This window comes from Aphelocoma coerulescens, chromosome 6 (assembly GCF_041296385.1).
Source record: "Aphelocoma coerulescens isolate FSJ_1873_10779 chromosome 6, UR_Acoe_1.0, whole genome shotgun sequence".
Lineage (NCBI taxonomy): Eukaryota > Metazoa > Chordata > Aves > Passeriformes > Corvidae > Aphelocoma > Aphelocoma coerulescens.
In genome coordinates this window covers 18,168,080-18,184,187 of record NC_091020.1, presented here as the reverse complement: position 1 = coordinate 18,184,187, position 16,108 = coordinate 18,168,080, and the positions used below count along the sequence as shown (strand labels likewise).

The 16,108-nt window shown below is 40.4% G+C and overlaps 1 protein-coding gene across 7 annotated transcripts in view; it reads left to right on the top strand.

The window, feature by feature from the left end:
- Nucleotides 1-16,108, top strand: part of MARCHF8 (membrane associated ring-CH-type finger 8) — an 86,719-nt gene that overhangs the window by 32,803 nt on the left and 37,808 nt on the right. The window contains exon 1 of one of the 7 annotated variants that reach the window (XM_069019537.1): nucleotides 10,887-10,986. The exons of the other annotated variants lie outside the window; for them this stretch is intronic. Coding sequence (XP_068875638.1) covers nucleotides 10,981-10,986 — 6 coding nt within the window. The 5' untranslated portion in view covers nucleotides 10,887-10,980. Of the gene's footprint in view, nucleotides 1-10,886; nucleotides 10,987-16,108 lie in introns of those variants that run through there. 7 annotated transcript variants of the gene reach the window in all.

The window sequence follows — 16,108 nt, the reverse complement described above, 5'->3', positions numbered from 1 at the left end:
CAGCATCAGATCTGTCATCAGTCAGATCTTCACCATTGAACATGTTTTATATCAGTATCATTTGTTCTATTTTTAGATGGAAACATTTGAGAAGAGAGATAGAAGGAAACACTCCACTGTATCAGACATAGTAAAGGTGGGAGTTCTACTGAGCTAAAACAGACCTCTAGGAAAATGTTAATAGGAGACAACAGACTGGCAAAAAAGTCCCATCCAACAGATGGGGTGGGCACGGTTGCAACAAGGCTGCACTTCCTCCCAGTCACGTCCTGAGCACAGCTGCTGTAAGGAATGTTTCTTCTGCAAGAGTTAGTGGGAGAATTTCTGGAGTGGGTAACGTGCCCAGGTATGAGAATTTCATTTATGGTGTTTGCTCTCTGTGTTTTGGAGCCTGAATAAATAATGCCATTCTCAAAGATGCGTTTAATGGCTACTAGAATGAACTGACTGAAGTGTATAGGAGCTTGCAGTTTCCATGGGAAACTGGGCCTTTCCCATGAATGCAGGTGGGGAGAAAGAGAGACAGCCTGTATGCCTGGGCTGTGTTGTCCCCGCAGAGCTTCAGTTCCAGCTGTATCATGTTCACACCAGGCTGTTTCATCCTGGGTTTTTCCCCCTTATCATCCATAGACCTCTGTTTCTTCTTGCATGTAGATACAACGAAGAGTGCTGCTGTTGTTCCTAGATTTATGAGCATTTTGAACTGCCCCCAATCTACCCAATCCCATGCTGAGCACAACTGGTGGACAGCTGGTTATCTCCTGAAAGCGTTGCCAGTTTTAGCCTCTGTCCAGCCCTGCTGATCTGCTTCCAAACTGCCAGGAATCATCATGCTGCCCCCAGGAGTGGTCAGGAGCATGTATAGGTTATGTTAGATCTCCAGATCCAAATATTTGCTTTCAAGAGTCCTTATATCTAGGTCTAAATATTTTAGCAGCTTGGTTAGTTTCAGTCAGACCTTTGTAATGTAAGCCCACCTGTAAAGCTCCTAGAAGATAAATAATAACTACCATAGCCCAGCAATTCCTTAAAGGCTTGTCTTTGACCCTTTTCTACCTCTGGTGCTACAGCTACTCATTTAAAGGAACTACTTTAAAAGTGCCATCCCTCAGCACCTCATCCAGGAAAACCCAGGTATCTTTTCTCTGGCACCCTCTGAAATGTACTGTCATGTTTTATCCTCTTCAAGAAAATGTTCCTTGTGGTCCCACTGCTCACACATACTCCACCGGGATTGTGGTGGCAGGCTCTGCCATCTGTCCCAAGAATGATGGAGGGGTACCCAACTGGAACACAAGAAGTACATTGTTAAAGTCCTTATTTAACACTGACTTCTCTCTGCCTACCTGTAGTAAACCTGAGGCACACCCAAGTCTCTGGATTGCAGAGTGAAGGAAGGCAGGTGAGATCAACCCATATTTTTTATAGCCCTGCTGGTTTTCAGTGCAGTCATTACGACAGAAATAACTAAGTCTGATGTTCTGGTTTATAACCAGAATTTTTGGCGATGTTTAATACAGAGCCTTGACCCTATACCTGTTGTATCCCTTCTGGTGAATTCTTCTTGCATATTTGGCTAGGTTTTAGCTGTTGTAAGTTTTGCATCTGATGGGTTGCTTTTTGGTTTCTTTGCGTGGGTTCTTTTTTAGTTTTTTAGTTGTTTTGGGGGTTTTTTTGGAGAAACTTTTGAGGAAGCTTGTACAGTTCCTCTTTATAGCAAAGTTCTGGTTTTTACTTTTTTCTCCTAGATTTCTCAAATGCTTATGAAAGTGACTTAACTAGTTCCTGCCTGTGCAGTTTTTGCTGGGGAGAACTTGTGTGCAATCCACTGTTCTGAACTCAGTTCTATTTTCTGAGGCCAAAAAGCAAAACAAAGAGCCAAAAAAGTAGATGTGAGAGGAAATAAAAGCATTGCAGAGCTCCACATGCCCCTTACTTGCTTGGCCATTTCATTTTGTGTTCAACCATCCAGTCTTTGACAGTCTGAATTGGTTTTTGTGGGTTTGTTGGTGGGGTTTCGTTTTGGTTTTTTTTTCTGTAGTCAGTTCTTTAATGCTTTTTAAAAAAGTTCTTCAGGTCCTATTGTTCTACCCCACTCCTGTTTTATAGTTGCATTAGTAACACCCACAGTACTTGGGTAAGCACCTCTTAATTGCTTTGCAGCATTGTAAATTGACTGTTGCAGGACAAGTATTTGAGTTAGACACAGGCATCAACAAAAGTCAGCTCCTACAACAGGTACTGCTGTCTTGCTGCCTTTTCCATAGAAGCATGGGTTAGAACAGTGGGTTATGTGGTATTTCTTAACACTTGGAACAGTTTGGAGACTGGCACTAATTTAATTAAAAACAGATATAAGATCTTCACTACTCTTTCCCACTGTGAAATTCACATGCACTTGGAGAAACATCTGCCAGGTCAAAGTCTGTTAGCTTGTTCAGAGTGTTCCTGATTGCTGAAACTCCCTCCAGCCTTGTTTGTTTGAAAAAAGTCTGGTGTATCATTGGATCTGCATAGCCTGCAGTGTTTCACAATCCACAGAAGAGCTTGCACAAGCATGATTATGATAGGAAACACTGCTTGTTCATTTATTTAACATCTCCTTATGCCATCTTTCCACATTACACTTTTGGCCATTCAAGTTGGTTCTCCCTTCTCTCAACCCTCCTTTGAGCTTAGACCTGGGAAACACCCATCAGCTGTTCCCAGTCACTTCCAGCTGAGATGATAGCAAACAAGGTGCTTGGACACAGAGAAACTCCAGAGAGAATAACAAGCTGAAAATGTGAGGTGAATTGCCCCTGGCTTGTCCAGTGGCCAGGGAAGGGCCTTAAGTGCTCATCCACTAAGTGTGTGTATCTGCTGCTTGAGATATGCTGCAGAGAAATGACCCGCTTTGCTGCTGTTATTTTACTGATCAGGAGATAACTAATCTTTTTGTACTGCAGGTTTTAGTACAGAGTAGTTGGGGTTTTGTTCACCCAGACATCAAAGAAGTTCTGACTGGCAGCTCAGAAATTTGTGCAAGGTCTGAAAGGAGGATTTATAGGAAATGAGCAGATGGTCTAGTAGAGAATTTCCCCAGGAGGTTGCAGTTATTTAAAAATGGGAGAAACTAAATAGACTGTACAAAATTTGACTGTAAAATTAACTGGCCAGCCAGTAGCTAAATACTTAACCAAAATGATTCAGCTTGGCCCCCAGCATAAGCATGTAATGAAGTGATATCTGTGAGTTTACTTCACACACATTATTTCAGGTTTCTCCTAATAGTGCACAAGAATGAAAGAGGATTTTGCTAAGCACTGTTCTTGCTATGGTGAGGCCTCTCCTGCATCTCTTCCTTTCACAGTGGCAACATGATTGTTCAGGCATGCAGGAGAATGCTGCAAAATGCTGCTCATATTAAATGAAATACAGAGCTGTTCAGCTGAATGCCTTTAAATTTTAAACTGCTCTTTTTAGCTTCACAAACATAAGACTTAACATATTGGTTAGATTGCAGTATTTGAAAATATTCAGTATTTGAGAAAAAAACCCAAGCAGCAAATTGCTTTATTTTGGGGATGCAAGACTCAAGAGTGTGTTAACTCTAAGTAGTGAAGTATCATGTCCCTTTAAAAAATCCATGAACTCAAGTCACTCTGAAGTGGTTTGCCACACGGCTTTAGACTTCCATCATTGTTTCTCATGTGGGGTTTTTTCTGAAGCTCTGATACATAGAAATTGGAGGTTTTGTATAGGAGTGGGCGTCTATAAATGGATAAGCAGTGTTTTAGTGCACATCCCATGATTTCAAATCAACTGATGGATTCAAAAAACAACTGAGCTCATTAATCTTTAAAAAGTTAGGAAAACAATTTTTTTTTTTTGCTTAAATCCCTCTGAAGCACCCTTGTTAGATGGTAGATAGCCTTTCATTCTCTCATTATATTTCAAATTGAATATGCAGTGGAGAGGATGGTCTGAGAAATGGTCTGCAATAATAAAATGTGTTTGATAACTGTCATGCTCATCTGTTTATGTTCTGGTTTGCTTCTCCCAGAAACTTACACATAACACCTGGTGTCACGGGGGTAGTACCATGGGCCACGTGAATACATAGTTCTGCTGAGAGTTCACTGGTGTAATGCTGGTGCACAACATAATTACACCGTATTTCTCTTCCAGCTTGTTGTGTTTGCATAATTCTTCGTAATGGTAGTAATACATTTATTGAATTTAGAAACCAACCCTCATAACCTTTCACCCAGCCTCCTGAAGTACTAAGAGGAAGAGGGTAAATATCCAAAGGGCTGTGTGAAATTTTTGACTGAGCTTAGATAACGTGCTTCCCTTTATAGAAGCCTTAGAAATGTGTATTTATAGCGTGTTTTTCTCCCTCCCCTCCAGCAATTCATTTCCATTAGCCTCAGAGTTAAAACCTTTGGAAAAAAAATTCTCAGAATTCAACACTATCTTCCAGATATGAAAGAAAGCACCTGGGTAGTAAATCCACAGCAGCCCAAGTTCAGCTAAGACAGAAGTTTTGTTTGCTAACAAGGTGTAGTCCTTTTGGCTTCCTCTGCAGAGACAGAAGCTCTCTCTATAAAGTAGTTCTGCGTCTGTCATGCTCAGCCTGATAGCTTACCTGGCGTACAAGGCTGGATTTATGCAGAGCCCCAGCTTTCTCACTGTAGGAAGCCCTGCTAATTCTCTGGAAGCTTGTTGGTTTTAAAGTCATAATGGAGCAGCCTGAAGGAAGACATTAAGGCCCCAGTTCTTAAATGTTACAATACTTTGCCTCCTTGAGGTTTGTTTATCTGTAGGATATTGGTAAGTGAAGTGCTTCCACAGCCTTTGTTGTAAAGCTGATAATGCTTGTGTGGATATGATTTTGCATTGGAGTTTTTAAAAGGAGTATTCTGTGTGTGGGGGAGGGAGAAACAGTGAGTTACTGAGTGCACAGGATATGGGACCAGCTGTGTTGGATGAAACAAAAGGTCTGTAGCTCAGGGTGTTGTCCTTGACCTTGAGTGAGGGAGAATATGAGAAACAAAGTATGTTCAGAGTGAACCTTGCCACCAGATTTGTACCATGTCACTTTGTGGTAAAACTGAATTTTGAATAGGGTGCAGTCATCTGAAAACTTCAGTTTAAAAGTGGATGTGGCAAGAACTGATGAGGGTGAAAAGATGGAGTTGGTCTGTAAAAAAAAAAAAAAAGTGCAGTTGATGGGAAGGGAAATCCTCTCCTCTGCCTTGTGGTGTGTGTACCACATTCCTGAGGTCAGAGAGTATCACAGCAAAAACATGCCAATAAATGTAACTATCTGGATAATGCAATCTGAAGAGACCTACGTTTGATAAGTTTATAAGCTTTGATCCATGCAGGAGGACCACCTTTAGCAGAGGTGAAAGAGGAGTCCTTCCAAAGTAACAGCCAGTCATGACTGAGCTTTAGATGACTCTAGTATCTTGAATATCCCTTTCTGTTTGGTCTCTCTGTTACCTTCACCTTTTATCTCTCATCTGCTGTATACATTGGAGGTAGAAAGTGGAAACTGTCTCTTTAGTTTTGATGTGACCTGAGAAATGTGTCTAGAGAATTAAGTCCAAACTGGAGCCATGGTTCAGAATTTAGGAGCTGCATGAACTCTCACTGTAAAATATAGAATCATTTAGGCTGGAAAAAACCTCAGTATCATTGAGTCTAGTCATTAACCTAACACTGCCAAGTCTACCACTAAAACACGGCTCTAAACACTACATCTATGTCTTTTAAATACCTCCAGGAATGGTGACTCAATCACTTCCCTGGGTAGCCTGTTCCAACACTTAACAACCTTTTCAGTGAAGAAATTTTTCCAAAGAGCCAATCTAAACCTCTTCTGGTGCAATTTGAAGCCATTTCCTCTGGCCCTAACTCTTGTTGCTTGGGAGACTGACAAGCCACATTTCCTTTACAGGAAACTACTTTTGAGAGCCTTGTCACTTGTGTTTGGACAGCAGTGTCACTTGAATTGCAGTGGATGACTGATACAGAGATGCCAGATAACTTGATGTTTATCTAACAACGAAATCAAAGCAAAACAATTCTGAGAAATAGACCCAAATCTACAAGTAACATTTGCCTATTGCAGTAATTGCATTTGCAAATAAATTACCTGCAAATTACTCTTCTGTTTGTTCACTCTTTGCAAGAATACCTGATTTTTGTAGTTGGCTTGAAAAATTTTACTGACACAGCAAAATGTGTTGCTTAAGAGAATAAGCAGGTGAATTTATCCCCCATATTAATCCACCCAACAACTTCTCCTGAAAAATATTTTTTTCTGTAAACTGTCAACTGAACTCGCCAGCTGCAGTAAGCATTTTTTCCCACCTTCTTTGTACAGCATTATTTTCTGGTCTGTCACATTCTTTTGCTGTCTTCACTGTTCATCCTTACACAGCTTCTCTTCCCTCACAGCCCTTAAGAATAAGAAAAATTAATTACTAAGCAACTGAATTTACAAGTGTTACGTTATCCCAGAGATACGGTTCTGTGTTTACTATGCCTTCTTTGACTTCTAGCTACGTACATTTTCAATGAAGAAAAAAGAAAATTACCAGCTCTATTTGACTAATGAGGAAAGAAGATGGTTCTGGAAGGGTCATCCTTCTTGCTCTTTGGACATTTGGAGAATTGTTATGCTTCATAGCTCAAAAATTGCTAAGGATTGCTTTGGGGAAGCAGGGAGACATCAGCTGCTGCAAGGAATGGAGCATGTTCATAGAAGCTCTCATGCATTATTCATCACGAGCTCTTTTCACTGGAATCAGCTGGAGGAAGTAGTTAGTCTAGTTTGAGCTACACTAGTATTTATATTTAGGCAACTTAAACAAGCCCAGGCAAGTACTGCACCAACTCTTTCTATTCATCTGCAGCCAAATGTAGGGCAGACTGCAGTTCTACTTGCATCCCCCTGTCTCTTTAGTCTGGAGAACAGGAGTCATGCAACCAGGAAAAGCTGCACTGAGGATACACACGTGCATTCATGCTGGAAAATGAAGCTTCAGGTAGGAGAATGTCTTGTCAGCAGAGGGATGCTGTTGAGCCCTGCGAGATAAATGTGTGTCAGGGCAGCCTGTCAAGGGAGGCTGCTGGACAGGCTCCTCGTTAGAGTGCTACCTGAATGATCCCTTTTAGTGTCATACTTTGTTCAGTTATGATTATGAAGATGCATCTTTTTCTTTTACCATGGTTCTTTCATTCATGATGACATTTTTCTAAAGGTGCTGGGGTTTAAAAACAGGGAGACAACTTGCTGGATTTTGGAAATTTTTGAGGGGTTTTTTTTAAGGTGGCTTTTTTCTTTTATTGGTTATTAGCACTTCTGTTTGGGGGGAAGGTAACCATAAGAGATTCTGTTAAAACACAGCTGATGTGATAAGCCTTAAGCTCCAGCTGTGTCCTTTCAGAGGGTCTGCATTTGAATGGCTGCAATATTTCTACTTTTTTAAATTTGCTGAATAAAGGTGCTTGTAAATAGGAGCTTCTGTTCTCAAAGCATATCTGTATTTTTTTACTTTACCAGCTGCGCTAAAAGAAATCTGTAGTCTGTCTCTGCAAGCTTTGTATGTTTAAATTATCAGGGCTCTAGCAATACTGTTAATTCAGTTTTAGACAAAGAAGGGGATTTTGTAAAACCTTACAGAACAATAACACAGGGTCTTTGTTCTGTTCTGTGAACATTATTTGCTGTGTGATATGTGGGTTTGTGCATATGTGTGAGAAGGAGGTACACAAACAGAATCTCATTTGGCAAGAATGTTCAAATGTTATTTGCTTTGTCTGTCTGAAGTGTGTTTGTGTGTGAGTGTGCCGCTTCTGGCTGCGAACTGTGCTGTGCGGGTGTGTATCCTGCCTATTGGGGATCTGCTTGAGCTTTGGGGAGGATGGCATTTAGCTATGTTTGTTTGTTTATTTATTTTAGTGGGCTGATAAAACTTGACAGTGCAAAGATCAAGAGTCCTTGCTAGACAACCAGGACAAAATGGTGCTTTGCTGTGCAGATGAGTTGTTCCCTTTTCAAAAAGATAGCTTGCAGTCCAGTCCAGGATTTAGTAAATAAGCATTGCTGGTGGAAGCAAAAATTGTCAGCTTTATGTGAAATCCTCGAGGAGATTAATGGTCATGTGGTTTTTGGTGGAGCTTAGATGTGTGCTGTCTGCCAGTATGTTGTCTTCCAAGATGACTCAATCACCTAAATAAAATTTGCATGTATACAAGAATATGTTATTTAGTGATGTTTCTTTTTTGCCTTTTAACAATTGGGAATTACAAGATTTTGTCTCGCACATTATCAGTCTGTGGCTTTGGTGGAGAATGCATGAATATTTTTGGTGGTCCTAAATGACTTGAAATGTTGACTCAAAAACTTTAAAAGCTTGGTTTGACTTTATGTGTGAAAGTTCTTCAAATTTATGTGCTGTGCATACATTGAGAATTGCTCTGCTACTTGAATTTTGCAGATGCTTCAGTATTTGCTATGAGATAGAGCGGTGGCAGTCTAATATTCTCTTACAACTGAATGTATGACCTCTCAATGTGTAAGATCCTTGTTTCATGGAAGCTTGCTAGCAGAATTCTTTATCTGATTTTATTAGACTTAAGAGGTCCTGTGCATTCAGTTAATTGACTAAAGTCAGTGGAGATGTATTTGTGATTAAGTGACTTAAACGTTAAGATTTTTTTAACAATAAAGTGTATTTTACTGTTCTGCTGTTCAGTTACACCTGGAGTCCAGAGCTGTGTTATCTAGTCATCAGGGTATGGGGAAGGAAGTGTTATTTCTGCGCTTGCTTGTTTAATATATTGATAATTTAAAATTAACTTTTCTAAAAATGTCTCCATGTTGTTCTTTTTCAACTACCCACGTTCACATTTTGTCTGTACTTAGTCTCCACCCTGCTACCCACTCAGCTGATTTTATGAATTCTTTTTTATGATCAAATACTATTTAATGCTATCACTGTATCACAAAGCCACAATTACATTTACAAAAGCATTGTTTGCATAGAGGGGACTCAAACGTGTTCACCCTGGCTTAAACCAGTTTGGGCCCAGATAAAAGTGACATATTTCATGTGTCATATGAAAGTGCTTGGGCTTATGCCCATGCTTCAGAAATTCCTCAAAATCTTCGAGAAGCTGAAGCATGAGAGACCTGGATGGACTACGATCATAAAACCATATGGATGGACTGTTGATCATAAAATCTCAGTCTTGGAAAGAGAATTTTTATTCTCATTTTTACAATTTTAAAAAAAATTAAGACATTGCTACAATGGTGATAAACTTTCACATGTCTGGGAAATGTTCTGGATTAAAGTATCTTCAAAAGTTGCCAAAAATTTGCTCCATCAGCTGAGAGTGGGAAAAACATTTTGACTGAACAGAACACTTCAGGCATTACTTACAGATACAGGAAGGTGAGAGATTGTACTGAACATTTAAAAAAAAAAGGTAATGAATTAGGAAGAAAAGGGCAGAAATAAAATTTTTGTTATTTTTCTGTAGATCACTGTGAAGAGCTGGAATCAAACCAGAGGAGGAAACATACTCTCTATTCAGGCTGTGGCAAGCAGCAGGGCTGAGATTTATTTGATAAAACTCCTTACCAGTTTCATCTCCTATCTCAGTGTGTCTTTGTAATGGGATATAAAGGCTTCTGATGGCAGAATCAGAAATACAGTTAAACTATTCCCTATTTAGCAGCAGCAAGAAATGTCACAAATGGAAGTGAAGAGTATGCTTATATTGGTTTCAAAGCAGCAAATGGAAGAGGAGTTATTAGTCAGTTCTGTGATACAAAAGCAGCATCATATTGTAATAGTATTTAAATGACTTTGATGTCCTTGGTAAAAGTAGTAGAAACCAGGGAAGACTCCCTCTTTTGCCAGCAGCGGGGAAGGACAGTGATTGCCTTCCTCCCATGGATGTGGCTGGGAGAAGAAACAATGGTGGAGCTGGAGATCTCTGTACCTGGGTTTGGTGGAGGAGAGCAAAGGGATGCCATCATCTCCTTGTGTTTCAACCTCAACACTGTAATGGATTTGACCACTTCATCGTGGGCAGGTCTTGGCCACTGGTGCAAGGGAGGGTCTGTAAGAGGAGGGACAGATACGGTTTCCCCCCACCACACCTCCCCAGACTTCTGCATCTTGTTGTCCAACAGGCACAGGATGCTCTGATATCTGAGCAGAAACAACTGAAATACCGTTGTCAGTTTCTTCCCTCCTGGGAATGACTGCAGGATGGGAAGGAATACAAAGCTTCCAGTAGGGCCATGACCATATGTAAGGTTTGGTGGAGACAGAGGGATAGCAGGCAACCATGTGCATCTCCATGGATTCACTGCAACTCGAGTGAGTCAGGACATGACTGTCAGTACAGACAAGCCCAGTCCAAAAGCTGAATGAGCACATCAGTGCAGACATGTGCCAAGCTGCAACTGCTTCTCTCTGAGCAAGTCTTGGGCAAAGGGCTGAGTGATGTGCTATCTTGGCACAGCTCAGGTTTGGTCTGGCTTATTTGTGCATTCATATTAAAATAACAGCAAGTGAACAGACTGGAGGTAAAGTAGCATTTTGATGTTTTGCATACAATAAATGATAGTCATTGCAGTTTTGCTCTGGAGCTATTTGGTCATGTATTTGCCCTTCAGCAATGTTTAGAGAACAATCCTGAAGTGAGACGATTGCAGACGCACACAACATCCGAGCTTAAAGCTAACAGAAAGGCATTTCAACACCATTTGTAAATGTTGGCATACACGTGCTTATGACCTTGGACTGAGATATAAAACCATGAATACAAATAGGCCAGTTAAATCTCTCCAAGTCAGACCACCTCTGCACTGGACTCTGCAGAGATTTAGCCACTGTGCCTTTCCTGTGCTTCTGGAGGAGTTTGTGTGAAGCTAGTGAAGGCTGGCAGCTTGAAAGCACTGAGAAAATGGAGGTCAGGAAGGAACCAACAGCAACAATTGCAGACTGGGATTTGGGGAATTCGGTTTTGTTTTGTCATCTTTGTAGTGTCATCCTAGGGTTACTTTGCATCTCTGCACCATAGGTATTTGAGGCACTAGTGGCATTTCTTTTTTCCTGCTTGCTTCCTGTCATGTACTGTTGTTTTTTGATTTGCTTATTTTTTACTAAGATCTAAATTCAGTTTCTGGAGAGAATCACCTCTTGTACAGGAGTAGAAAACAATGGTTTTTTGAACTCTTCAGCACTAAATGCATATCTCATGAATGGTGATTAATCCAGGGAACTGACTCAAAGACCCAAAGAGCCCTTATGCTTATGATAACAGGAGTGCTGAAGCTGTCAACGAAGTTAAGACCATAGCTAGAATTGAGAACAAAAGAACTGCTGTACCAGGCTGGACTAAAGCACTGTGGCAGTGTGCAACAGGAGGTGTTTAGGGAGTAGTGAAAAAAGAGGCATGTAATTATGTGATATGTCAAATGTAGGCATATCATCACCCATATAATGGTGCCTCCCCAATATACTGGAAGATGGAGCAAATAGATAAAGCTTTTGTGATGAGTGGCTTGACAGGGAATTGTCTCTGTCACATGCAGCATGACCACAAATGTTGTAGCTACCCAGTTGTACCTTCTGTATTTGTTAATAATGTTTTGCATGCCGTATGGACTCCTTCACTGTGAGTTATGTCAAAGGACTACAAAGGTTTTGGAAGAGCAGGATTCCTGTCAGCTGCAGTAGAAATGAGTCAGCCTCAATGGGGAAACCCTGCCCCTGCATGACAATCTTAGAAGAGCATCTGGAGAAGGGCAAAAATAGGCAATTGTCAATAGACAGTTCAGTCAAACCTATAAAGCAGAGCTAAACTTTGGTAAGTTACTATTGCATTGAGTTACTGAGAAAAACAAGACACACATTAAAAAAAAGAAAAAACTTTTTCTGTATGATCTTTAACGTTCATAAATCTGTAAAGAACAGACAATATTTCAGATTAGGCTATTCTTCCCACCTCCTTTTTGATGTCTTTTTGTGACTTGCTCTCCTTGCCTTTCATGCCTCTACTTGATGTGTTTTTGACATTGGGATTTAATTTTTGTTAAATTTCGCTTCATCTGGATATGTTGTTTTCACTTACAGTTTCTTTCCACTTGTTGCTAAAGTTACTCGTTTCTTTCTTACTGTTGGATTTCCTAAAAATACTCTTCTATAATCTGTCTTGTAATCCATATTTCTTTGTTAGCAATGTCCCTTTTCCATGAAGCACTACAGGTTGGGGGAGGAGTGGCTTGAGAGCTGTTTCACAGAAAAGGATTGGGGGTGCTGGTTGACAGTCGGATGAATATGAGCCAACAGTGGGCCCAGATGGCCAAGAAGGCCATTGGCATCTTGGCCTGTATCAAGAATAGTGTGGCCAGCAGGACCAGGGCAGTGATCGTCCCCCTGTACGCAGCACTGGCGAGGCCAGACCTTAAGTACTGCCTTCAGTCCTGGGCCCCTCACTTCAGAAAGGGCACTGAGGTGCTGGAATGTGTCCTGAGACAGGCAACAAGGCTCCTGAAATGTCTAGAAAACCTGTCTTACAGGAATGGCTGAGGCAGCTGGTTTTGTTTAATCTCAAGATGAGGCTTAGGGGGACCTCATTGCCCTCTACAACTGCCTGAAGGGAGGTTGCAGTGAAGTGGGGACTGGTCTCTTCTACTCTGCCTACAGAGGACAAGAGGAAATGACATAAAGCTGAGATGGGAGATTGAGATTAAATATTAGAAAAACAATTCTTCACTCTTAAGTTCATCAGACATTGGAATAGGTTGCCCAGGAATGTGGTGGAGTCACCACTCCTGGAACTGTTGAAGAGGCACCTGGATCTGGTGCTGGGTGATGTGCTTTGGTGGTTTAGGGGTTACAGTGGTTGTGCTGGGTGGATGGCTGGACTTAATGATTTAAAGGTCTCTTCCAGCCTTGATGATTCTCAGATTCTATGATCTGCCTGCTATACGTGAATGAAAGACAAGGACAATGATTGGGAGCTTTCCTGGTGCTACTTTATGATCTTGACTGAAAGCTCACCAAGTAACTGCTATATGCTTTTTAGTGCTGCTAAGTATATTTGCTTGATGGCTGTTATAAAGCGTGTGGGAACCTTCTGTGGCTCAGACTGAGATGATCAAGAACAAGCAGTTAAACAATCAATGCCTCTGCCAGTCATCTCAGAAACTACTCTTTAGCAGGTCAGATTGGCTAAAGAAAAGTAGGTCTCTGAAGATCTGTGTTGTAAAGTTCCATTGCTTCTCTCAGGAGCAAAACCTGTGAGGTTCATGTCATCTTTTACTCTCACTGAAGTGATTTAGTTTTTCACAAGAGAGTTCCACAATGGGCTTGAAGGAGATAACAGTTCTCTCTGCCAGTATCACTTCATAGGCTCTGTAAGTCTGACTGGGTACTGCCCTTCTTGAAATGAATTAAAATACCCTTGCCCTGAACTTTGTCTCCTGCTTAGCAGGAATTTTTCATTCCTTTGAGTGCTTTCTTTAGGAGCCTAGCTGTGAGGAAATCCGAACAGCTCAACTCAAGCCTTTCATCTTACAGCTGGACAAAGCATATCCACCAGTGCTGTTTCTTCCAAGTTGTCTTATTTTGATGTTATCTGTAAACACCAGAAGGGTACTGTAAAGCTGTTCAGAAGTGCTTAAAAACATAGGATGTAGTCCAAAGAGATTATTGGCTTGGAGAAGATGAGGTTATGTAGAAGAGTATTGCAAGGTGATTTTCCTATTTCTTCACTTAAGCAGTTCAGGGCTGAAAGACTACTTAGATTATTTCCCCCCCACACACACCCTTACCTCTTGTCTCATCCTTTTTTTTTTTCTATTTTGCCTTATGGCAAAGGACACAATGACTTCAGCCTGTTGGCCAGGTGATAACATCAGACAGTCTTGCCTCTCTGAATGGCAGCCTTATTTGGTGGAAAAAAAACCACCTTAAATTTCAATCGCAGTAAAGAAAAAGAAAGTAACAAAAAACCAAACCAACCCCAAACCACTAAAACCCCAACAAAACCATAAAAAAATCCAAAAAAGAAACCAAATCATCATCCTCACCCCTTCACCAAAAAAAAACCCCAAAACAACTAAAACACACTGTTAGTTCTTTCCGAGATATAACACGTTCAAAAGCAAAATCTAAGTAGTGGTACTGAAGCAATGAGTATGTTAAAAAAAATGGTAATTTTGTGATCTCTGCATTGACCATTCACATGCACTTGTCCTTCACGTAACTGGAAGAAAAGTTATTAAGATAAAGGTCCCTTGTTTCTTTTAATCTTACTCAACAAAATTTTTTAAATAATGGTCGAAACGTATATTTTTTAAGGTTTGTTTCCTCTGTTGCAGTTACCAGGCAGTGCTGCTGACTTGTTTTTATCATGTATTTTGGTGTACTCAGCTTCTGTGACTGAGGATGCATGCTTTTGTCTTACAAATTTTAAGCTAATTTCATAATTTTGAAACTTGAGTAATGGGGTTTTTTTTGTGTATCAGAGCTCACTGAAGTTGAATTGTCATTGTTTAAAAAGTGGTGAACAGTTTGGATTATGTGTACTAGAACCAGTAATGCTTCAAGTGGCAATTTGGTGACAAACAAGCACATTTCTAGACAGTCCTTAAACTAGGTCCTGGCAAAGACTGTGGAGATGCAGCATTATTATTATTATGGGAATCTGAAACTCTTCAGTGGTAGAATTTGGCTGTTCAAAAGAGAGGTGGTAGCAGGAGAGTGTTGGGAGAAGGAAGAAATGTCTTTAAAATGTTCTTCCAGAGATTGGTTTCTGCACCTTCTGATGGGCAGCTGAGTTGCTGCTAACATGGCTTTTTGTGTTTCTCTTGTCTGGGGATCTTTTTTTCCCTTTTTCTAATTTAATGTCAAGTTCCCAGCTTAGCCCAGTGTAAGAGGAAGCAATCTCAAAACCAGTCAATTTAAGCTTCCTTATGATGACTGTGATGGTTGGTCTCCATATTGAGGCATTCTGTGGTTACTACACACTGTTATTTCTTTCTCTTGATATTCAGTTAATAGTTTAACAGTTTTTACTATTCCATCTGGTTTCTGTTAACTATTAATTTTGTTGTTGTTACTTGTCTTCAGTTTCTCTCTTGCTGTCTAATGGAAAATCAGTGTTTTATGACTCACTGGGGTACTTATTTTATCTCAATTGACAGTCAGTGGTTAATATTAGGATGTTGAAATGTAACAACACTCTTCCCCAAGGAAGTATTTGTCTGTCTCAAAGGGGTCAGATTAGTTTGAAGAACCAGATGGAATACCTTAGGCTATTTGAGGCACCAGCTCTACTTTCAAATCCAGGCTGTGCCATCATGGTTAGAGTAATAATCCCTGTGTTTTCTGTCTGCATTGTTCAGGAACTCTGCTTCTGCTATTTTACTTTTTTTTAATACTTCCCTCTCCCATAATTGTGGCCCTGCACCCACTCTGGTCTATGTGAGAGTACTGACTGCATGTTGTTCTTCCTAAAAATATCCCTTGTTTCAAGTGAAATTAGTCTCCTGACTTCTGTTGGCTTCTCATTTCCCAGGTTACAATTAAGGGTCAGAGTAGGAGTTGACTTAGTGATCATCCCTGCTGCAGTCTGGTATAGTTATTACAGCTGGACAGAAGCTCTTATATTAAGAAACATGAGCTTTTAGCTGCAGTCAGCATCCCTGAAATGGCTTTGTGTACAAAGCTTGGGAGCTGCTGCTTTCTAAGGGACAGTGGTTTATAAGTGTCCCTGTTGTTTTTCATCAACCTTAAAGTAATGAACTTTGGTGACAAGTTATGACAATACCTCATGATTGCCATATCAGCTTTTCAACTGAAGGCATTGTCACAATCAAAAGACATTTTCTCCATTTTTTTCTTAATGGCTGCAAGGGTAGCTATAAGCCTAAGCTGTACTTTGAAGGCTTATGATTTACCAAAATACCTGTATTTAAATTGCAAACACACTGTAGACAGGCAAAATAAAAAATTAAAAAAAAAAAAATCTCTGTCCATAAAGCTTATTTTGATTGGCAAACTTTTACTGGCTGTGCAAGGCA